The sequence below is a fragment of the Diplotaxodon limnothrissa genome, linkage group LG1, assembly GCF_057381915.1.
Source record: "Diplotaxodon limnothrissa isolate DT_005_m linkage group LG1, D_limnothrissa_male_GT1.1, whole genome shotgun sequence".
Classification (NCBI taxonomy): Eukaryota; Metazoa; Chordata; class Actinopteri; order Cichliformes; family Cichlidae; genus Diplotaxodon; species Diplotaxodon limnothrissa.
Window position 1 is genome coordinate 17,193,486 of NC_140596.1, and position 25,266 is coordinate 17,218,751.

Below are 25,266 nucleotides of genomic sequence, written 5' to 3' on the forward strand. Positions count from 1 at the left end.
ATTAAATAGCGACCTTTGATAAATGTGTTAATTAAGACAAGCACAAACCTACAACCAAATCCACTCCACTAATGCCACAACAAATCAGCAGAGTTTTATGTGTGGGAGTGGAAATGTTACTCCCTGTAGTGCTATATGTGGTCTGCCAAGCTATTAAAGATGTGCTTGTGCAAGCAAGGTCAAGGTTCAGAAAATCACTAAAGACACTGGTTAAAACAGTCCAAATGAGCATTTTTTTTTCATTGTCCAGCACCTAGGGAGAAAAAGCAGTAGCAGTTGTGTTTGTTGTAGCCAAGTCAAAGCTCAGTGCGAGAATATTTGGGGCAGCCAAATGTGCTGCCCTCCATACCATATCAACAAAACGCCAAAACTTTTCTTTCAAACAGACAGTATTAAAGCAAAACAAAACAAGGCATATGTGCTCCTCCTGCCAGATTGAGTAAGAGTGTGGTCTGCTTGAACTCATCCTGGAAGTGAAGCTGTTTCATCAGTGAGCAGTGAACCCTTAACATGGTCCATGGACCACTCAGCCCCCATCAGACTAGACTGGCCACATTGGACTCAGACCTGATTAAAGTAGCCCTAGTTGTCTTCAGCTCCCATTAGAGAAAGGCAAAAAGGCTATAACGTGTATGCCACCCCGCATCCATGGGGTCTTGTGGCACTATAGGGTATGTGTAAGCCTGTTCAAAAAGGGCTCGTATTAACATAATGGTAGTGACTGGAGAACTATAGGCCCTCTGGTGCTTATAAACTAAGTCTCACTGTATATTTGGCTTCTTCATTTTTATTTACTTTTTGTTATTTCCTATCTTTTTAAAGACTCTGTCTAATTTTGCCTTAGGTTTATGTACTTTCCGTGCAAGTCTTAAAAACTCTTTGCAAGAGTGTCAAGTTTGCCACTGTAAATTCTGATATTCCTTTTCCTCATAGTCAGGCACAATCCTGATTTTAAAAAATACAACAACAACCCCCCCAAACAAACATACATCCAGCAGCATAAAAAATGTTCAGTGGTTAATTTCAGAGACCTCTGAATAAATAACTGCAATGGGTATGTTTTAAAATTTGCATGTAAAATTGAAAAGAGGTAAATTTTGGTAATTTGTACTTTCAGAACTTTCAAACGCATTAATCCAGATATAAACACTTAATATTACAGATATTCTGCATTCAAAACGTGTTCTTTCTAAACTTGCACAGAAAGACTGTTGCCATGATTATCGTTGGACAAAAAAATGCAAAAGGCAGTGGCTTTCTCATTTTAAATGAAACGGTGTCCTTCCTGCTGTTGGTCCGCAGAGAACGTTAAAATTGCCATCATGAGCACAAACGGCTCTATGGTCGGTGTGGTTCAAAGGTGGAATGTTGATCCGGAGCAGGAGCATCAAACTCAGGAAGGCAGTCTGCATGGGTCCTAAAAATAACTTTCCCACACTCTCACCGCTCAGTGTCCTGGGGGGTCAGGAGGAGGAGTGTGTGTATGTGTCCACTCAGTGCCGATGTAGTGCTATGCTGTTTTAATATTAATACATTTGAAAACCCAGAGACTCCTTTAATTTTCGGGTAATTTGAAGTTTGTTAACAGTTTAATCTTCCTGTGAAATAGTTTGACAAGCAAACAGTTTGCGCATTTAGGCCATTCAATGATAACAAACGATGAATTCAAAATGTATTTTACATTGAAGATGTCATTCTTCACCCATTTTCTGGCTTCTTTTTGGTCACACATCTCATTTTGTCGCTAAAATTTTCTCAAAACATCATTACTAATGGTAGTGATGTGGCCTTGTGTTAAGATTCCATATTGTTCAGTCAGGTGAAATCTCAAAGATTTGCAGTCAGCCTTACATATCTGTGCTATTGTGCAATAACTATAGTAATACAGTAGCAGAAACTTGGTCCCTTAATCATGTTGTTCTTCGAACGTCAACATTTTTTTAAAAGCTCGTTTTCCCATTCTTACTCCAACAGTCTTGGTATTAGAAATCCATCATTTCTAGATTCTGGACATAAAGAATGTGCTTACATCATTTACTCATTAATTTGTTTGCATCACAAAGTAGTAGGCTTAGAAATACCAGATCAGTTGGACACTTAGCCTTTTTTTCAAATTACTTTCACTGTCTGCAATCCCTCAATGACAAAAACAAATTGGATCTCTTGATCCTCTTTCTTTTTCCTTCCCCGAGCACACTATACAGGCATTTGTTTCAGCTAATCATGGCAGCTACTTAACCCTTGCTACTGTGAATATGGTTGCATTTAAAAAGGATTCACCCAACAGTCAACACAGAGTTGTTTAAAGTGGTGTTGGCCATTGAGTGAAGTTAGCCGGCTGCTGAATGTAGTGGTGCTCATGAATTTTACGAGGGCAAGTGTCCCTGTCCTTCAGAGTTCACAGGTGGCCATTGAAAGGCTCAGTCAGATGATGGAGGATAGTTAGGGCATGTATAGAGCCCTGAATAGACTTTAATTATACAGAGTAGATGAGTCAGAGGGCCATTCGAAGGACAGCTTGCAGTTCAAAAGAAAAGTTAGAGGGCAAGGTGATGATGCTTCACTGAAAAGTTTGCGACCCTTTTTGTGAGTTAGACAGCATGTGTGACTCAGAGGTTTTATATTTATTTTGTAAAAATAAAAATGAAATCTGTGCGCGTCTGTGTGTGTGCTTGTATGTGTATTAACACACATACATGAACGTGTGAGGGTGGGGGGGTGGACACTGGGTGGGAGAGCACTCCAGTGTGTGGCTTAACCAAACTTTCCTTTTGTCCCTAACAATGATGAGTGATGGTGAGTGACAGGGGTGTTAGGAGTGGGATCTGGGGAACAGAATGCACAGAAGCAGCGCTCACCCAAACTTACACAAAAGGCAGCAAAAGGTCAAATCTGAGGCAAGCTACTCGTCCACTAGCACATAATATTGCACTATAATAAACATGAACATTTTGTTTGTTTTATTTGTGCTTCAGTTTTATTTTGCTGCACTGCATCCCAGATGTTTTAAGAAATACAAATTATGTCAGTTACTGATTGTCAAATGTGTTTCTACTGGGACTCTTATTACACTGAGCCCTTGAATTACTGTTTACATTTAATGAAAGAGAGTTGCTTCATAATGCACTATATTTCTCTGCATCTCTGTTTTTTGGCAAACTGAATAACAGTGTATTCTCTTACTCTGAGCCAATTATGAAAACATGCACAGTCGTCTCTTTTTGTTACGCAAAATCCATACATTCTGCTTACACAGCCCAACTAAGCACACACAAACCCCTCCTTTTGCCCACATGCACACATTATGCCCCACCGCTAGCCAGGGATGAGAAGGACTTGCGTGCAAGTGTTTCCCAGGAGGCAGTTGTAGTCCGAGGGTTCTGAGGCCCAGGGATGGCTCTAGATGGCGGTTAGAGAGGAACCAGTTTTTTTTTTCGTTTTTTTTTTTTTTTTGCCTGCTCTCTTCCTAGCCCTCCCCCTTTATGGGTACAGGCAGTGATCATAATGGGGGGTGACAGCTCACCTCTCCCTAGCGTGCCTACAGTCCTTGGAGCGTTAGACCCCCCCGCGTAACCATACCACCACCCCTAAGTCCCGGAAGGCCACAAAGGTTACTCCATATGTTAGTCTGAGGATTCTTATGAATCTTTTCTCCCCTCTTCAGACAAGTGTGTTTTCTGTCAAGTCTGCAAACATTTGTCTGAGTCTAATTGAATGTAATACACTTCTGCTTGATCCCTGTGCCACAAGTACATATATATATGTGTGTGTGTGTGTGTGTGTGTGTGTGTGCGTGTGTGTGTGTATATATATATATATATATATGTATATGTATATATATATGTATATGTATATATATATATATATATATATGTATGTATATATATATATATATATATATATATATACATACATATGTGTGTGTATATAATTATTATTAGGGTTTTTTTTGTTTCTGTTTTCTTTTTGCACTGCCATCCTGTGCCTGCTGTTCTTCTGTGTGAGTTGCGACTCAGTGGTGTGAAAAGATTCAGTTCCACATCTATTAAAGGCTTCATGTTTGGAGAGTGAAGTGATCTGATGGTCTGATGTTGTATGCTCACTTACACAGGATATTTGAATGGGGGTGTCATGTACTGTACACTTGCTTTATCACCCTCTGCGAATGGGTGTGAGTGTATATATGTATTGGTGTGCTTAAATTTAGTCTTTCATTAGATTTATGTGTACATGGACTATACAGTTTTTAAAATACTGATTTAGTTTTCATGAAAACTGTGTTTCAGTACTTGTAATGAAACGTTTTAGATTAAAAGCAAGAAACTCAAGCGCCTCAATTTAATTGGAAAGTCCAAAAGGTTTTTTGTTCTTTTTGATTGTTTGTACACTAAGATATAATTGCCAATATTTTTGGACTTTGTAATAAATAATACATTTTTCACCTACTCAGTGACTTCATTTAGTCATATGAGTAATACCTTGTTCCCTTCAACAAGGGGAAAGATCATACACGATGTCCTTATCTATATAAACATCAAAGTCCACAGTTTCCTTTAATGCATATTCTTAAAAACAAAGTCATCGTTTGAGCTTTCTGAATCAACAGAGGACTTGTAAGGAGGCAGGTATGCAATGCAAAATTATAATCAAAATCAGTACAGTAAATTTTTTTACATCTTAGTATGTGTTTGTGTGAGTGGAGGCATGGAGACTTGCACAGATATTAACAGGCAGGGAAATTTTTATGATGAAGAGTGTGTGTGTCGAGAGGAGGGTTTGCATGCTCGGATGAGTGAGGAATAGTGCATCAAAGCAAGTGTAGTTATGAATATTCGAGTAGATAGAGTGTTAGCAGAGTCACTTTGTGTAGAAAAAGAAGTGCTTTTCCTTCTCATACTCACTCGCTGTCCCTCCTTCTGTGTCCCTCTCATTCACTGTTTCTTTTGTGGGAGGCTTCCGTACTCTAGTCCTCTTTTTAATCATAGTCAGCTTTTTAAGATTGTCATCTTTCTACATTCACGACCTTGCTTCCAACTTAACAGCGTTCGCATTCACTCGTCTCACCTCATTTACTTCCAGACACAAAGTCGACCTGGCACCTTATAAGCTGCTGCCTGTTTTAAGAAGTTGTAATCATGGCGAACATTCAAGCTAAACTCAACCGCCGAACCTCATTTCACTTACACACACAGACTCACACATCCCCCCAAAAAGATGAGACGAACTAATTTGGATGCCTGGACAAAAGTGCTCAGGCAAAGTAGCACTGCTGTGGGAATCAATCTGCAACCCAAAGGGGTTGTGTGCGGCTTACTGGCATCCTTTTCAAACAGCCTGCAGGCTAAAGTGAAATCCCAGCCACGCCCCACATATCACCCCATGTAATGTTTGAGGATGCGTTCAGCACTTACCGTAGACACGCAATATTTTACAGTCGATTTTTTCCCCCCCTTCCACATGGGCCTTTTCCCTTTTTTGAATGCGGCGGACAAGTGCATTACCAATTCAGACCTTAATGGCAGCCTACATATCAGAGGAGATGCACTGGCTCGGTGTAATCTGACTTGTCTTAATTACAGGCAGTATTCAGTAATAGGCTGCTTCCATAGATATCAGCCATTAGAGCAATGTCTCTGGCAGGAGGGGTCTGATTGGCTACGAGGTAGGTGATAAAGAAGCCATGCCTCATTTCCCTCCAATTTTTTTGTTCGTACTTCCTTGTATTAAAGTCAAGCGTGAAGCTGGCAAAGGACTGTGTTAAACTGATTTATGTGGTCTTCTATTTGGTGGTAGCTAATCTGTGCTCCCTGACTGCATTGTCAGCAGTCAGCGTTCCTGTACATGATTTCACTGGATTAAAGCATTTTCCGAAAATTTTGGAGTTTAATTTAATCAACCCTTTTCTGATCTTGCTAAATTTGACATCAGAAGTGCGATTTTTGTGCAGAAGTTGAATCTGCAACCTCAAACCAGTGGCGCTTACCTGCTAATTAAATGAAACCACAAGAAGAGTCCTCAAGTCCTCAGGAAAGTCCTTTTTTTTAAAAGAGGATTTGACTGCTTCCCCGCTACTATTTTTGCAGGCTGGCTTTTTCCCCCTCATTACGAAGTTATGCATGCTGTTTGAGAACTCATAGTGTCATTTCCTTGAGTTTTTGTGTGTGCTGGATGCTGTGATTTACATTCATGTAAAAGATGACCGAAATGATATTGACTATATATTCGCAATTGTTCCATCTCACCTGTTCACATTGCTTTCATTAGAGCCAAAGCATGTGATCTGATGACATAATACTGTATGTTTGAGTAATTCCACAGATGGCTTCACCATCCATTTCAAATGCCATAAAACAAAGTCAAACCATTAAAGATAATATACCCATTATTAGTATGGAAATTTGAAATGGAATGCCACAGAGTACTGAAAGCTTGTCACTTGAGTGACAGTTAAAGACACTCCTGGTTCAGTGCACTGTATTTAAGATGTGTTTGATGTTTTTCAAACTCCATATTTGGCACATTATGCTCGGGTGGCAGCTCACACCTTGTTGGTATTTAAGACAGATTTCAGCGAATATTACTGGATTGTGGTGGCGGTTACATTTAAGGGTGCAGCTCCCTCATAACAGGGAGGTGTCGTCTGCTGACAGATCACTGTCTGGATGAGAGAGCACAGCAGCATCCCACCTCATTACCGTAGCAACACACTAACCGAGGGACCGACACACTGCTCGCTGTGATTAAGATGTAAATTTCCTCTAATTGGAATGTAAATTCATACATTTATATGAAGACGTCAGCTGTCAGATTGCAATATTGTGTCCTTTTTTCTCTCTCTCCCCTGTTCCCCAAGCAGGGACTAGGTGCCTGTAATCTGTATCATACTCCCGCAGCCCATCCTGGGATTTGCCGTTTGTTTAATGGCGGGCCCATTGTCCTGCATCCAGCCCGTCATTGTAATGCTTCCCATTCATGTTTCTGTGTTTTGTTGCAGTCTGATTTGCTCTCGCTACCTGTGTTTGTTCCTCCATGCATGGCTGAGCCGTCAGGGCTTTGGGGATGGGGAGGGACTTTGAGACGGGGCCGGGGTCATTGGGTGGCCGTATTTTGTGTGTGCATCGATTACTTCTGCTGAATGTTCCTCAATGCAAATAAGTCTGCCACTTTGAGAGGAAGCACATGTATCTGAAGTAATTAATTTTACCCTTGAATGCCAGCTGTGGTGTTGGTGTGATGTGTTCCAAATTGAGCTTTCTCACCAAAAAGGTGTTAATTTAGGGATTTGGCAGATGAAGTAAGTCTGTTTGCCAGTCTGTATGGCCAATGAAACTGGGATGCGCCATTTTTGTCCTGCTAATTCAGAGATTGTGCTCAAAGCACCTTGTCCAAGTTATGTCATTGTCTGCTTACCACAAATCAGTATATGACAAACAGAGTAGCTGTCTAATTTAGGGATTTGTTGGGTGGATGAATGAGCAGGTGCCTCATGTTTACAAAGGTGTTAACATTTTTATATTGTTTTTATAAGTTATGACTTGTTGACTTTGTAATGTTAGCACATGACATTGTTCCTGCTCTTTGTAAGAATAGAAAGTTAACATATTATTATAACTGGTACTTCTATTTACAGTGAAATGCAAAAGTCATGAAGTACACGTCATTTCTTTATACTTTGAGAGTTTGTTGTAATTTTTTAAAGTGATGTTGAGGAGTAATTCTTTTCCCAGCTTTCTGAAGCTCTTTCAAAGTTTTTATTTGGACGTGGGCTTCTTTTCCCCCTCACTTTCAGTCGGGTCCTTGAAACTAATACTTTTCAGAGGAAGGTTTTTGGTTTGTTTGTTTAGTCACTGAACATTGACCTATGAATCATTCAAGCATAAAAAAGAGATACTTAACTCAAAGGATGAACCAGTGTTGTGTCTAGACAACACTGGTTCAACAAATTGGCAAAGAACCAATTCTGAATTGTGTCTTTCGGCACTTTGTGACTAGCAGCCTGTGACAAACACACATTTGTTCGGCATTCTTTGCTTGAATCTATGAAAAATGCCAAAGTTAACACAGTTTGACAGGCATAAAATAGTATTTTTGTACCAAGAAGGTGATCCTCAGAGAGCTATTGTCCGAAATCTCATGGTGTGCAGTGTGTCCAGAACAAAATTGAGGAAACCACTCAAGTGGAGGAGAAAAATTAGAAGTGGCAGGCCTAAAAAAGTATATCCAGCAGACGAACACTGTCGGGAAGTTATGTCTTTAAGAAATAGGAAAAGCTACCTTTGTTTTCACGCAACAAGCTTTACCGGTACCCACCAGAACAGGTTGTGTTCTGATGACAAATCAGATCTGACAAATTCACACAGAAGTACACTACACATTATTTCAATTAGGAAACATACAAGAGCAACGACTTAAATTCTATTTTTAAAGGAACTGTGTCTTATCTTTTCCTTTCTTCTAAAAAACCACTATACATTATCTCTGGTGATAAAACACTGGAGAATTACACTGTCTCATTGTAAAATACACATTGATTTTTAACAGTGGCTGTTATATAATTATGATGTTCTGTTTTTTTTGTAACAAGGAGGGATCTAAAACAGTAGAAAACAGTTTTTATCTCTGCTAAACATTAACAAGTTTATTTGATTGATCCGTAACTCATAAGTCTCAGAGGTACCATTAAGGTGCAAACACCCTTCAGCCATTGAGAGTTTGTATTTATAGACCACATACACCTGTAGCTGCGAGTTCATCATTAGTGAATAAATTTAGTGATCAGTTGTGTAAGAGACATCGATGACTGGCTTGTGTAATCTTGTCCACTGGACATGTTTCGATGAACACAAACAACAGCAGGCGGATTTAATTTCGTTTGTTCCTGAATTGTACAGATTGAAAAACACCTGAGGGTGTGTGTTGGGGATGTTGCATATCTCCTGTACATTCCAATCAGGCACAGGTAGTGTGTGAAATCTCTCAAGTCACGCAAACCTGTCTTGGAAGCTGGTTCAGATACTGTAATTGCTGCAGCATTTTCATGGTTTTTCACACGCTTTCTGAAATTATGAAGATACAAATTTCTGTGTGTGTGTGTGTGTGTGTGTGTGTGTGTGTGTGTGTGTGTGTGTGTGTGTGTGTGCGTGTGTGCGTGCCTAAAAGCCTTAATCTAAAAAAAATAAAAAAATAAATTTTAATCCTTTAAGAAAATGTGATATGTTCACAATACATCAGTGTGCGAAGCGTGCTGCAGGGTTTGACAGCAGCATGTGTTGATGTTGTAGGGTGCAGGAAATTAAAACACTGGAGGTCTCAGGAGAAACCTCTAGGCTATGTCAAGCTGGGAAGAAAAGGAGAGAGAGGGTGACACAACAGCTTCCTATTTTTATGTCCAGCAGACAATGCAGTTGGTAAAAAGTAGGTAAGTCCGTGCAGGCCTCTTGTGTGATGTTCTGTGTGGCCGAGCCTGGCATTCTCATGCACTCTGATTCCAGTTAAGGGTTGAGCTGTACGCCAGGAATCCTTACTATACTGCCACAGCATGTCTGTGCTACTCCACCCACTTGTGGCACCAAACCTGCACAACGTGCCTTCCCTCAATTAGCTCTCCATCAGGAAGGAATCCTAATAAACCTGCTTCTTTCACTTCCACTCTATCCATCATCTTCAGTTTATTAAACCGAATCAACAGCGTGGAAATCTGATACGTTCTCAGCCACTGTTTCCGTCAACCAGGAATCTGCCTGTGGTCAGGTGAACCGGTTGGCTTTGCTCATGTGGGTTATTTTCAGTTTCTACATGATCCTGGAGAGCGGAGAGCGCACCATCCTTAGCAACTTAAAGTTACACCCGTCACCTGATTGCTTGCATGTGCAAGTGCATGATCTTTTTTTGCTTTTGGTGCCAAAATAAGGGATTCATGGGTCTCTAATAAATGTATATATTGAGGACTGTAGTAAACTATTTTCAGTACTGGAGTGAGAACTAATATACTTTTAGTTTTAACATTGTTTTACCACACAGCACCACACAACTAGCAAAGCTTGGCTTACTATTATCACATCAGACATACAAGAGTAGAGGTAGGAAGAACTGGGGCAGATAGAGAGACAAACAGAGGAAGAGAGAGAGAGACCATTTTGTCCCCCAGGTATGACAGAGTCACTCATGCAGAAAGATCCCACATGGAGGGAGGTGGGAGAGTGGGGTGGTGGGGGTGGGGGGCATGAAGGAACTCTTGGCTTCCTCTCCTCGTTTGTACCTCCCTTCACTGAAAACACATCTGTCTTCTTTTCTCTGCCACACACCTTTTCTGCATCCTTCGCTCACCTTCTCACTCCAGTAATGGAGTTTTGTTTTTTTTCACTGTTAACAGCTTAAACCGTTTTCTCATATTTAAGGCGTGAGGATTTCTTCTCACAGTTCATGCCACCTGCGATATTTTGTCAAACTTTGTGGGAATTGAGCGGCTGGTTATTGCAACCTGTGTCTTTTTTTTCTAGCTTTGGGTTTTTTGGCGTTCGGACACGGCGCCGTTACCATTACCCCAAGCAGTCTGTCTTACATGCAAATATGTGTCGGCTCTACAGCGATCACCATTTTGGTCCGCGGCAGAGCTATCTCATGGCTGCATGCATTAAAACAATTAAACTTTGCCCCTCCCCCGCCACAACAATCATTTGCGGATGTGTTGGGTGAAATTTAGCAAGAAATTATCATTTTCTGAATCACTTCACTCTGCTTGCTCTGTGTTTGTTTCATTCTTTCTCTTCCTCCATTTCGTCTTTGAGCTCCTTAAAAGACTTGGAGCCCCCTGCATGTTCTTCTTTTTGCTTCTTTTCTTCGTACTTTTTTTCATCATTATCCAACAGCACTTTTCTTTGCGTGCAAATGCTTTCTGAACGCCGTCCTTTCTTCCCTTTCAGGCTGGATGTCATTGTTGCTGCCTGTGGGCTGGGTGTATTTATTTAGGGGTAATTGGTGTGTGGATGAGTGAGGTAATGAGGTGCATCCACACTTGGCTGCTCCCCTCCCTGAGATCCTGAGACAGACGTAGCCTAGCTGGGCTCCGGTTGGAGCTGTACCACACTGCTGTCTCCGCCACACAGGTCAGAATGGCTCTTTCATACCCAGGTGGACAAATACAATCGCTGGGGCTGATACCTCAATGAGGCGTCTGAAGTGGTGTGTGTATGTGTGCATGAGCGCATTTCCATATGTGTTCATGTGCATGTGTTTGTGGGTGGAGATTGGGGGGGTGGAAAAACAGCGCTAGGCTGTGTGCTTGTCTCTGTCTCGAGTCCTTGTTTGCCTTGCAGCTTGTGTTTGTATAAGTGATTTTCTCTGTGTGTTTGTAAGTGCATGTATATCAGGCTGAGTGGGTGTTCAATGGAGCTCAAGGAGGACCTTTGGCTTTCATAGCCCCCTGCCAACCTCAAACTGCCCCTGATGTCCTGCAGAGTTACCTAATGATTTCACTTACACCTCCCTTATCTGTCTGGCCCGTGTGGCAGGAACCGTCTGACGCTTCAGCCTTTACATGCCATTTGCTGCCTCATATCCTGTGAAATTCAATTGCACAGCTCTAACTGTAGCCAGAGTCGTGGGATCTCCCTCTCTTACTCGCTCTCTTTCTCTTGCTCTCTAGCTCTGTCATGACACGCTCTGTCTCTCCCCCAGTCTAGCGTCTTGCATGTATTTGTAAATACAAACATCTGTACCATAACACATTTTCCCACATTATATCAGAGCAACCTTGCATTTTAGTGCTTTTGCGCTCCAAAGTTGACACTTCATTACCCCGCAGTGTGTTGGTGACAGACTTTGAATGAGCGGTAGAAGTTTTAAACAGGAAAGCTTGGATGTTTGTGGGCACCCACAGGTGTTCAGCAGATAATATTATGCATAGATTGTTTTGTTGTTATCAGGGTAATTGGTGTGGACCTGCCAGCCTTTGATAGACACACAATTACTGTATGTGATGCATAAGTGGACTCATTTTACGGCAGGATTTTGAGTTGCTAATGGTGCATTATTCAGCTTTTGGTCTGTCCCCAAAAGTGCCGGGCCAAATCAAACACGCCGCTCCAGGGTAATTGAGGCCCACTCCGCACCCCCTGCAGTGAGCAAGGCAGAACTGTAATCCCCTGACAACTCTGACTTGGCCCCAATCTGGCAGGCCGCCCATTTCCCAGCAAAACGCCTAACTCCACATCAGGGAGAATGAAGAAGCTGATAGTCACATCTGAACTGCTTTCCAATTCTGCTATTCTTTTGATATCAACGGTACTCTGTAGCCACCTCTATACTTTCTTTTTCTTTTAAACTTCACAGAATATAATTGCACACTAATTGCATGGCTTAAACTAATATTCTTACTCATTAGTCTCCTCAAGCGTTTGTGGTTTTGTGATCAAAGGTTTTTGACAATAAACCTCACCACCCTAACCACAGAAAAGCTTTTCCTTAAAAAAAAAAAGAAACACTGCAATAGTTTTCTAAAGCTCTACCAGCAAAATGAAACACATAGTAATTACAAAAGCATTTTTCTGAAATTAGTAAAACTGTGTTATTTTGAGCGATTGTAACCTACCTAACCTAAATAATAACCAACCTACAACTGCAATATGCTAGTGTTACATACCAAGGGTTCATACATTTCACATTAAACTTTTTTCAGTTGCCCATAACTTCAAAAAGTCCACAACTGGAGCTGCAGAGGTACACAGCTTTAAGACATGAAACACTTTCATTCTGCACACGTCATATTTAATTCTCACGATTCATTTCTTTTAACATATTGAAGTTAATAGTGCTTCATAATTGGCACAAATGCAACATTATCTAATCATTGAAAAAAAATCTCTGCACTAGTTGTATTGTCATACTTGACATTATAAATTAGTTTATTTAAAATAAACCCTCATAAGAGCTTATTTAAGATCCAGTTTAAGATGCTAAAATTATTCCTGTTGAGTTAATGCATTGATTCATCACTTCCTTCTTCTTCCTTTCTTCCTTCCTGCATGATAAAGACCATTTTCTAGTCACTCATATAACTGTAAATGACACTTTCCGTGCAGTAATTTTTTTCCTCAACAACAAACCTAACATTTTTGCACTTTTAGAGAAAAGAAAAGCATGAAAAAATACACCAAATAAAATTTCTCATGCCTAATTGGTCAAGAAGTGAAACAAAAAACTGTGATTTTATGAAAGGGTGTTTAAAACATCTGCACTGTTTGATGAAACATCTGCTTTTTTGAAAATCTTGCTGTAAAATCCTTAAAAAATAGAATATTTTGTCTTTTTTTTGCTTTGGAAGCTTATTACAGTGATCATTGCAGTTCAAAGAAGTGATTTGTAGCTGCACCAACATTTAATGGGTTCTCCCTTACTCAATACTTTTTGACTAGCCTAGTTTCATGAAAATCATCTTGGTTGTTTTGTGCACATTCATGCTGACAAACAAACAATAGTCACAGCCATCTATCTCAGAACATTTGTTTCTTGTCATTCTTTTAAAATCTCGACATTCTCTGAAGTGTCACCTCTTATGGGGTCATTTGCAGGGAGGGTATAACATGCATTTAGCGCTGTCTGATTCTTAACTTTAGCATGTGTTCTCCCCAGGCCTTGGCTCACTGTTTTAATAGCTTTAGTAATGCTTCACAATTAACACTCAGCCAGCGCTCTGGGTTAGGTCATGGCTGGTGTTTTTCAGGCTAAATTAGAAAACACAAAACAAGAATTCCCCATCACCCACAGTGTTTTTAGGACCTAGTGGTTATGGGCAAAATGGAAGGTGGTGAATTTTTTGACAGGGCAGCCGAGGTGATGCCTCATTCCCTTTGACATCTTGAACACCCTAAAGGTGGCTTTGCCAACAGTCTACCCAGGAAGCACCTTACCTAGCTGTGGCTAAATTTACACAACCACCTGCCCACAGGGAGGGAACTAGAGAGGAGAGCAGAGGTGGAGGTGGAGTGGCGATGGAGGGCAAATGGGGGAGAGAGAAGGAGGGGGGAGGGACTGAAGTATGTTGGTGTGCAAGAGAAATTCAATACAAAATATGTTTACGTAGTTACTTTCAGTCCTATTTGTTGTTTTAATTTACCTCAGATGGGAGATATTTTCCAGTTTATCGTCTGTTGTAAAGGAAAAAACGTGTTCCACCTGTACTGTGTTATTTACGCCCCCCCCCCCCCCCCCCTTTTTTTTTTTTTTTTTTTAAATGATTGGCCTGGTGGTGTGCCTGTTTTACAAGCACTCTTTAACTCCATTAGCTCACCATTTGTGCTACAGACAAAATTCAAACAGGTTTGGAAAGAAGAGAAGACGCGATTTAAGGGAATATTCTGTGATTTTCTGTAGCACAAAGCACAAGGTACTGCTGTCTGAACAGAAATATCAGCTGTGCCTAGATTTTACTATGTGAGCTTTACATTACTTTACATTACATCCTTAACCATTCTGGACTTAGAGAGAAACTTCAAATAATTTCTGAAAAATATGAATATTTTTGAATTTTACAGCCAAAATTACAAAATAAATCCAGACGGCTTGTATGAAAAAGATGAAAAATTATGTTTTCAACCAACATGTCTGTGGTCTGCAGTAACACCAGTTTTTACTTCTTACAGATGTGTTTTAAGTTTCCTTGCCCACAAGTCTTCTAAGGTCACCACAGGTCAGAGTCATTGAGAACGAAGCTCCATGCCAACGTCCATGTGGCTGACTTCAAAAAATTATAACGAGAACGACTACTCGTCCATGGTGTACAGTTCTATTGGATATATAGTGTTCAGCTATTAATACCAATACTACAAGAGCTGTTTTGGTTTTGTGCTCAGAGTAGCTGCCAAACAGATTGTTACTGAAAATTCAGTAATTAAATGAGATGTCAGCGTGTGATAAAGTATCTGTCGGCTTATTTACTCATGATTATGATTGTTTTATGAATAGGCATAAGTATTAACCACTTAAACCATATTTATGCTTTTTATAAATTTACTGAAAGCATGCTTATATTGAAGCTCCCAAGATGGACAGTCGAATAGAATGGTAACAATTCTAGATGCTCCCCAATGGCAGTGTTCAGGCTGATTGCCTGTAGGCTGATGTGGAGTGAATGGCCTTAGAGGCTCTAGGCTGGTCTATGTGTGGCCCGGCTGGTCCAAGTCAGCAGTAATGACTGGCTTTGGCCAGCATGCCTGTTAGTGTGAATGGGGTTACTCTGGGCAACACCTTTTCAGCTGGGTCCTATGAAGTCCCCAGTATGGTGGTCTTTGTCCACACAAGGGCTGTCCTCTCAGCAAAAAGGGCTTCTTTTTTGTGAGGACTATCAACTGGTGATGGATTATACCCACCCTTCTTTATTCATCCGGGCAGGGTAACAGAGAAAGATGTGAGCGAGCATGTATGTCTTAGGTATACGCAGATATGTATGTAATGTCACACTCAGCATAAAAAGCATTACATGTGTAAATGTATAGTTTTCTTTGGTGAACCTGACGTGATCCCCACAGTTTGTTTTTCGTCAGATTCTCTTTTCCTGAATTTTTTTCTTCCTCCTTAGATTCAACCATCTTTTGCTAAATCTTAGTTGTTTAACTGCTGCTTGGCTCCAAAAGATTTAGCAGGTGAACTTCATGGCATAAACCTGCAATTGGAGAGACTGTTCGGCCCCAGTGTAAAGAATTGGCCCATAATTCTTATACACAGCTGTGCCTTTGTTTACAAGTGTATATGCTGCCGTTTTCAGTTGCAGACACGCTTAACAAGAGTGCTGGTGTCATGTGCATCTCATGGCTTACATTGCAGTAATGCTATGTGCAATTTGTTAGTAAGAGAGGTAAGAGCAGGTTAAGTTTATAAACTTGTAGTTTTAATATCTTCAGCACTGAAGACATTTTAAATGGACGATGATATATTGTTGTGTTCTCCTTTTATTTTGATTTTGCCTTCAGTTCTGGTCTTTTACTTGCACACTAGACTTCGTCTGTGAGAGTCATTACCCCACACCCCTCCCGAGGGGTCAGCCACTTACCCAGGCTGACACAGTAACCTCCAGACGACCTTTCGCTTTGCCAAATGTTATGCCTGTAAACTGCGTGAACTCTTATCACAGTAAATGATGAAAGAAAGAACAAGACTTGTTAGTGGGAGCTAAAGCCGGGTTTAGGTAACCCTAGATGTACAATTCTGCTTTGTGCACTCATGTTGTAAGTACCTCTGTGTGACACATGCATAGGAAAGTAGCCGTGCGTTGTAGACTGAGTGCAGCACCGAAAAATACATGAATAATAGATGACAAAATATCTGTGGAAATGTTCTAGGTTTTATTTTTTTTATTTTTTTCAAATTTGTATTTATTTATTTTTTGGGTTACTGAAACAGTGACAGACGATTTCGTGAAAGGGTAGTAGAGTTTTTGAAGTAACGAGCGCTTCATAAAACATGCAGCTTTAGTGCATATCGAATCTACTGTTAGTGAGATTTAGCATTGTTAGCTGGATAGTTTTGCTGTCTTCGGAAAGAGTCTATTCCCCACTGTTGCTAGTATTTATGCAAAGCTATGATGACTGGTGCTTCCTCCAAACTCACCCTGAGGTGAGACATATGAATTGTTTCAGTGTTCCAATCACCTCTGCAAGTAAAAAAAATCTAAATCTCAATTATTTCTTTACATTGTTACTTCTGTTATTCTTCTGATTTAAAATATAAACAGATTTCATATACACTTGCACCTGACTTCATTAGGTAGAAGTCCTCATCTCATCTTTTTGAAAACAAATATTTAATCAGTCAATCATATGGCACCAACTCAATGCATTTACACATAAGAACAGGATCAAAACAACCTAATGAAGTTTAAGGGACATTGAGTGTGATATAGTAGTTGCTGTCTGACTTGCTGGTCTGAGTTTTTCAGAAACTGCTGATCCACTGGGATTTTTCCACACAACCTCTCTAGAGTTTACAGAAAATGGTCCAAAAACCCCTCCGAAAATATCTTTTGAGTAGCAGTTCTCTGACTCAAAATACCTTATTGATGCCATAGGTCAGAGGACTGACTCCCTTGAGCTGGTAAGAATACAGAAGTAAACCAAATAATCATTCAGAAGAGCATCTCTGAGCACACCACTTACCGAACCCTGAAGCAGATGGGCCACAGCGGAGAGAGACCTCACTGGGTATCATTCCTGGCAGCTAAGAACTGAAACTGAGGCTACAATTTGCATGAACACACCTCAGAAGAAAATCATTGCCTGGTCTGATGAGTCTTGATTTCTGCTGTGACATTCGGATGAGAATTTGGCCTAAACACAAGATCATGGATCTGTTTTGCCTTGTATCACAATTCATGCTGTTGGAGGAGGTTTAATGGTGTGGGAGAGATTTGACTCACTTTGAGCCGCTTAGTACCGATTGCACATCATTTAAATGCAGAGCATAACTTAGTATTGTGTCCATCTCTGTATCACCACAGTATACCCATCTTCTAGTGTCTGCTTCCAGCAGGTATTTCTTGAATATGACAATTAGTTCACTGTAGTCAAATGGCCTCCACAGTCACCAGATGTCAATCCAGCAGAGCACCAGCTGTGTAGTGCTGTCATGTCATTATTTACCAAAGTCTCTCAGAAATGTTTCCAGCACCTTTCTGAATCTCTGCCACAAAGAATTAAGGTAGTCGTGATGGTAAACGGATTCAGCTAGTTAGGTGTACCTAACAAAGTGGCCCGTGTGTGCATATTGGAAGTAAAATTTAAAGTAAACTTGATTTGTAGCCCCCCAAAAAACAGGGAGAAATGATACACTTCACCTGTAAACACCAATAGTTGGTAAATCATTGTCAGCTTAAATCTTATTGTTATAGCTCTGCTTTTCTTTGTTTTTTTCTTACTAAATCATTTTAAATTCCCAAAAGTGTGATTGTTAAAGCAGGACATTAGACAACCTGCTCTTACTAAAGTTGCCAGTGAGGTTTTAGCTTGAGGATGCCAATATCAGAGTCACAGTTTGAGGGGTAAAATGTGTGTTTGAAGGATGGAGGGCACAAGAGATCCCCCAGATATGCTGTCATAACCCATGAAACCACACTTTTTGCTATGGGCCTATTGGTAGTGAAAGCAGCACTTAGATATGTTTGTACTCTTCGCCCTCTATCCTTCTCCCTTTCTCCCCAGGCACCATGTCACTCCAGGGGAAATCCAGCACTCTCTGGCTATGCCCAAGTTCATAACACCAACTAACCCCCCTCTTTTCACTATCCACCATCACAAGGGTCAATGTGCCCTCACCCTACAATGCCCACGGTCTTTACCAACACTGCCCTCCAAAGAGAAACAAAACTGAACTGAAAAGAGACAAAATGGCCCCACGCCGCTTCTCCTGTCAAAGCTCTTGACAGGCCCAAGCGGAGGACCCCAGAGGAGGGTTTAGTTGAAGATGATGACGACAGATATAACAAGTTGTTGTGTTACAGCACAGTTACACTTTGGCCCTTGTTTGTCCATTTAGTTATTCAGAATCATCACAGAGCTAACTGATTCCCATGCATGTCATGTTTAGTAACATGACAGATACAATCAAATGCTGCTTTTTATCAGTCTGTGGAGCGTGAAGGGTAAGTGAGGAGTTAGCTATTCAAGAGAACAAGAATAAACATTCCATTAGGTATTAAAAAAAACTTGAAATATTGTCAGCTAATCAATTTCCTGTTTGGACATGCTCGCTTTTAATGAAATTCAGTCAGTTATTAGTCCCTTCCCCTTTTTCCAGTGTTAGGGAATATAATTACATTGAAAATGCTTACTCATCCTTCTGCCTGCCTGCTGCCTACTCTGTCAGATGCATTAGGCCATGAAGCGGAATAGATGAGGAGCCTGTGTCTGTATCTGTCTATCTGTCAGTCCTCCTGACTGTCTGTATGCCTGACTTTTAGATTATCCCGGATCAGGCAGCAGGTGACATGGTGAGCAGGTGACCATCACCCAATTACCAAAGAGAAACTTGAGAAAGCTCCAGTGTAGTTTGCGTTTGTTTCTTTCTTCTCTTGTCTCCTGAAAAAGGAAAAGGAAAAAGCTTTATCAGGTAGCATGCAACTTAACAAGCAAGAAAATGCATCCGTCCTTTCATGCGTATTTTTTGCTAGTATTCAAATGACGCTGAAGGTTAAATATACTACAATAAACCATGTTATTACCGAAAAGAATGCAGAATAAAATCCCAAATATTCTAAAAGTGATTAATAATGTCAAATTAATTTGACAAAATAAAAGGATGAGAACAAATTTTTACTTAAAAATTTCAAAGTCTAAAGGAGAAAGACTTTGCTAGTCAACAGGTTATTCTTAGGGCAAGGCCAGGGATTGTGTTACGCTCTTTGTTACCACAAAAGAAGAGAAAGGTAGAGCTTCTTCTCAGCTTTTGTTAGGTGCAGGTGGGCTAGAATTTCCAAAGTGATTGGCATAAAGGATTTATGCCGGGTTGTTTCTGCATTTTTTTTTCTGGGAAGGTGGCGGAAGTATTCTCCGAAATTGCCAGGGTAAATGTGCTCATAGTTTACTTGTCGAATAGAAAGGTTCATCACCTCATTATGTGGGTTTTTGGTGTGCTAAAGCCAATACTAGTTCCTATAGATACAGCAAATGATTTCCCACACAATGCTGTGAAACTTTAGAGTTGCGAGGGATTACAGCGCTGGCAGGCGATTTACCTTGGTTTAGTCACTGAACAGATCAGCAAGTCTACCAGTTTCAGCCGTGAAACAGTCTGCTGCCATTTTGACCCTTGGCTGGTTGTAGAAATGGGGCTGGAAATGGAAGACATTGACCTGGTGTCACGGACAGATGTACACATTAGTTTACAGTGGCTGCACTGCAGCTGTGCCGCTCAAGGAAATGGAATTGGCAAAAGGTATCACCTCTAATGTGACCGCAGTCTATGAATACTGGACCTAGAGCTATATATTAAAAATACATTTTGTCGAATTGTTCTGCATTAATAAAATGACCCAAGCTTATCTTATTGGTAACAGCATGTACCCAGATTTCAGTCACTTTTTCTCCACTGCAATTGTAATGACTTCAATGTAGAGAAGCAATTTTCAGTTTTATGTAATTTCAGTGAAATCACCGAGTTTACGAAATGCTGTCAGCATTACAGCACTGATTGATTAAGTAGGTGTTTATGGTAAATATCTTGTCACTTCCTTAAACATATTCCTGTGCCAGCTAATCTGATTGGAACAGCCAGACCGGTCATCATGTGTTCTAACAAGGTGTTGGGTTTCCCATCGTCCTAAGCTGTACAGTGACACGGGCCATTTGAAAGTGTGGCTAAAACTCTATGGAAGAAATGACTCGTTAAATTAGCACCTAATACTCCAGTCATTAGCAAGCCGTTACCACCACTGGAATGCCTTTGATGGCGCTGCTTTGTGTGAGTAGGTCCCTTGTAAGCTCCACTTGGAAAAATCTCTCCATTTAGATGTTGGAATATTACACAACTGCTTTCCATTGTAACGCACACAAGCAAAACAAAAGAAGATGCCCAAAACAGTGATTTAGTGTGTTCTCTGACCCTTAAACGACTGACGTCATATCCACAAATAAAACTACAGAGAGTGGAAATGACCGGGCAGCATAAAACACCGTATTCTCTGAGAAACAGGTCTTTGGGGTCTTTGGTAAGCTGAAGGGAATTGTCCATTGTGGGGTGATATCAGTAACCCTCTTAGGCAAAGCTAGTCTGTGGGCCGACCCCGAGGGCTCATTTCAAGTGCTTAGTGCTCGTTTGGAGCTTTGTCACCCCTCGCCCTGTTGCCAGCATGGCCCCATCCCCTCTGGCTGTGGTGGCGGAGCTGTACCACAGACCTTTACCCCTGCCCACCACCAGGGAGGGAACACTGACATCACAGCTCTAAGACACACACTCACGCACACACACACACACACACACACACATTGACTAAGATTGTAGCACACATCCAATTTCACATTGCCCCCCTCCACCACGGCACCACAGCCAATGGTCTATTTTCCCGCCGTCCACTCCTTTCCAACACCCACCCCCCACCCCTCGCCCCTTTCTTATGTTTTTCCTCTTTCTCCACCCTCGCGAAGGTTGCCAGGCAGCAAAGAAAGACTTCACACACACATACACCCCACTATGCCTCTGAGGGTTATCCGGATGTCCTTGTTTACATCATGGAGTGTGCAGGACGTAGGGAAGCAGATTCAGAGCCTCCCTGACTATGTCTCTCGAAGTCCTACACTGACCTCCATTCATTTGTTGTCAGTGTGAAATGCTCAGGGCAGTAATGCATTTGCTGTAAACATTGCTACAATAATCTACTGTACTTACAATGCTTTTAAAATATTTGGTGTAAATTTCAAAGATAAATTCAAAATTATTGAAAATAATTTGATTGTCTTCATGCATTTAGCTGTGCTTAGGATTACTTCATTTGGTATAGAAGAGAGTTTTTTGGCTCTGATAACATTTATCGACTCTTATATTGGCTGTGTGTGTGTGTGGTGGTTGCTGGCTGTTACTAGGCTGTCTTTTCCCTGTGTGTCAAACCAATCGATTGGTTTGTTTGCTCCTCCCTCCAACTTTGATGTTACCATTGATTGTTCTCATCTGCCCCTGAACTCAAAGGTTAGAGGAGCTGAGCTGCACTTCTGAATTGCTTTGACCTTCGCTCTGCACATGCTCAGTGGGTTTACAGAGCCCAGAGCCAAACAGACATGGTGTAGCCAGGCCCGTGGGTGCGTGACAGCCAGACAACGGTGTGATGTCTTTTTTTCCCCTTTAACTCACCCATGATGTATATGTGATTGATTTTTCTCCTACCTCTCTCTCTAACATGTTTCCGCTGCAGTGCGCTAAGCAGGACTGAGTCCAGGCTTGATCAATGCATTGTTTTTCTTTTTCAATCACACTCGAGTGAGCTGAAGACACGAAAGGTTACACAGGTGAGGTTTGGCAGGGTATGGAAGCAAAGCAGCGCTTCTGGAGGCCCCCTCAAGGCCGGTGTATGAGTTTGCCTGGGATGTTTGTGTGTGCGTGCGTGCATGTGTGTGGGGGGAAAAAAAGGAGTGAAAGAAAGACTAACATGCAGAGAGAAGTTGAACAGATTCATGTTTTTCTAACAACTTCATCTTCTGGTCTCACCAGTCTTAGTTCATGCTTATTATGTGCCTCATGTTTGTTCCTCACTGGGAATCATTTTCCTTGCCTCTATGTAACCTTAGCTTTACCATCTCACATTAAATTACAGGTCCTTCACAAGTGTCTCAGTTCTCACCTTCCCTTAGATAATCTGCAGGAAGACTACTCTTCTTTCCTCTGTTTGCCTCACAAATGGTTTTCTGAAACACACACAAAGGCAATATGCTCAACAACTTGAGCTGTCGGCCACAGGAGCAGGAAGAGAAGGCTTCATATCAGACACGAAGATCAGTCATTTAAAACACACTCAGGTGTTTCAGCACTCTAAAAAAATAAAGGCTGGAAGTCATCTACCCTGAAGGGGTAAAGAGTGCGGCGTTGTTCTGATTATCTCTAAGTAATGACGCTCTTAAACCCCGTACCCAAACACCTAGTCATTAGGAAAAAGATAAGTATCTGTGGGAGTGGAAGGGCTCTGCTAAAGCTGGATGTCTGGAGGGGAAGGACGTGGCGGGCAGGGAAGGTTTACAGGGTTGAGGTGGGCTAGGTGTGGGAGTGCAGGCTTTGGCCAGTGGGTTTCAGATGTCATGGCAGATTCTTTCAGGGGGAAATTATAGGGTTTAACTTCTCTTGTACCCAGAATGGCAGTATTCTGATTTAACTTCCTCAATAGACACTCGGGCAACAAGCCACTCAGCACCATTGTCAGGGCCACACTTGACTCCGGAGATACTTCACCTCCTCTCACGCTCTCAACAGCTCTTCAAGACTTTGTTCATGGAGGGCCGCCGACAGCCTTTCACGGCAGATCTGGAGAAAGCAGAGCAGGCAGTGAAACCCCTCTTAAGCTTTATAGCAGTAAGCATGTTGGTGTTTGGGGGGTTTACACGAGTGGCCCTCATTAACCTCTTAGCGTCTTTGTGCTTTGAGTTGGCACAGGGCTGCTCTGTAGATAAGCTTTACTGTAAAAGACTTTCTTGTAGACAACTGAGCACAATTTGTGTTACAGTAAAGCAGTCAGCGCTGCTGCACTGATGCAAATGCATCCATCTAGATTTTCCGGGCACAGTTGTGTTGGAACACACACTTTCTCTTACTTCATAAATGAGTGATTTTGTGTCCCATTCACAATTCTCCAAAACAACCCTAACACACACACACACACACACACATATATATATTCCCCATGAGGTGTAACAGACCTAAAGCTCTCTGAAGCATTTAGCAACACGCTGGCAGGTTTACTCCATGCTGCCAGTGCTGAGGGGAGTGCTGAAGCATCTAATGCAATTTCAACCCAACATGGCTCTCTGCGAATAAGCATCACTGAAGAGTAACATCTACTGTATGCTGATCCACTGCAGAGCTTTCTTCTTGCACTGACGCTCTGCCCCCTCCCTCTGTCCCTCTTCTCTCTCTCTGATTTGTGCAGAGACTGCATTTGCCTCCAGACTTGTCTGAGACAGTGAGTCGTGTGAGCAGGGGGGAGCTGGCAGGAGCAGCCGCGGTGGCGTCAACCTGTGGCTCCGGCACTTCCGGCAACAAACACCTGGACTTCTAGAGCTCCCACACAGTCGCTATAGGCAACCAACACCTGGAATGCCGCAGCGTTGTCCTCTTCACTGCGGTGACCAGGTTGTTCCCTTGCCCACATAATGTCAACATCTATAACCCTGCCAGCCATTACCACCTGCCAACTGACACAGCCAGGGGTGAAGATCTAAACATCCACAGTACCTCTTCTCATAACCGACACATTTCTTCCTATATTTCACAGCTCTTCTTTTATTTACACTTAGTCTACATGCTTTTTGTTTTTTTCCTGACTCTGAAAGCTGATATTCACACAATCCACGCTGTCATTACGGACTCATTTCACTTTTGTTGCTAGCAAACCTTTTTCTGTTTTTCCTGCAAGCTGCAGAAACATAGAAACACTGTGTTGTTTTGAAATGTAATGTAAATGGCTGGTAAGGTGATGATTACTTAACCTAAATAAAATACAAGCTGGGTGTTTTTTTCAGGTTTGGTACATTTTGTAAGTTCTTTGTTGTTTTCTCTGCCTCTAGAGAATATGTTTACAAGCAAAGTGCAGCCGTTAATTATTATTTTTTTAACCTTTCTTTACAGACAGACAGTCGGAAGTAAATATTGAATAATTTAACTAATCTCTGGGCCTCTGTCGACTCACTCCAGTTTACAAAAGTCTATAAATACAGTTTATTTTGCAGGTTGATCAAATTTTCTTATGTAAAAGTAAATAATAAACAATAAATATACAGAACATGGCACACACTATATTGTGTATATCGCCAACTCTGAGGAGAAAATAGACTGTGAGACTGGGAGGGACTGATCTCTGGTTTGCCTGACTGGTTTCAGGTTTGGATAGGGATGCCTCCATCTGACCCTGAGACTGTGCCTGTGAGTGATGTATACCTCCAGTAAGCAGAGCAGAGCAGGAATGTGGGCAGAGGGTAGGAGAGCTGAATTTGGGTGCAGGCTTCACACCTCATCAGGCATGTTTGCTGGATGAGCTGCTTTGCCATGACAAGCCCAAAAGAACAAATTAGGTCAAACGGTGACATGGAGAAACAGAGGAGAACAAAAAAATCAACATGAAAAATTAAATGTTTCATTTTTATTTTCCTCAGTCTGCTGTTGATGCCAGTTTGAATATTTTTGCTCGTAAAAACTGGCAGTATTGGTAACCATCTGCAACACTTGTCGGGAGAGGGTAGTGTTACCTGACGGATTCATACATGAGTGGAGCGCTCTTGTATCAGGTGTATATTATGAGCAAGAACGAGTTTTCGTACGCAGGTCGCTTACGCATGTGAATGAAAGATAAAAACGCATTTTTTTAAAGTTATTGTTGCTGATGACATATTCAGGGTGCAAATTAAAGGTAGATTAAAATAGAACAGACTCATTTTGACACGTGTTTATGTTCCCATTTCACTAGCATGCAAGTTTGTTGTTTTTTTTGTTTTACATTATTTAGCCCAAGTTTCTATGTCAGCATGCTGATTCACATTCTGTCTACTCGGTTCAGAAGCACTTGAGCTGATTGTTTTTTTAATTTAT

General features: G+C 41.3%; 1 protein-coding gene across 1 annotated transcript in view; it reads left to right on the forward strand.

Annotated features, from left to right (window-relative positions):
* elp4 (elongator acetyltransferase complex subunit 4) overlaps positions 1-24,404 on the forward strand; it is a 59,921-nt gene extending 35,517 nt beyond the window's left edge. Inside the window, exon 10 of the mRNA XM_085353892.1 lies at positions 23,612-24,404. Coding sequence (XP_085210018.1) covers positions 23,612-23,740 — 129 coding nt within the window. The 3' untranslated portion in view covers positions 23,741-24,404. The remainder of the gene's footprint in view (positions 1-23,611) is intronic.
* Positions 24,405-25,266: the final 862 nt, after the last annotated feature.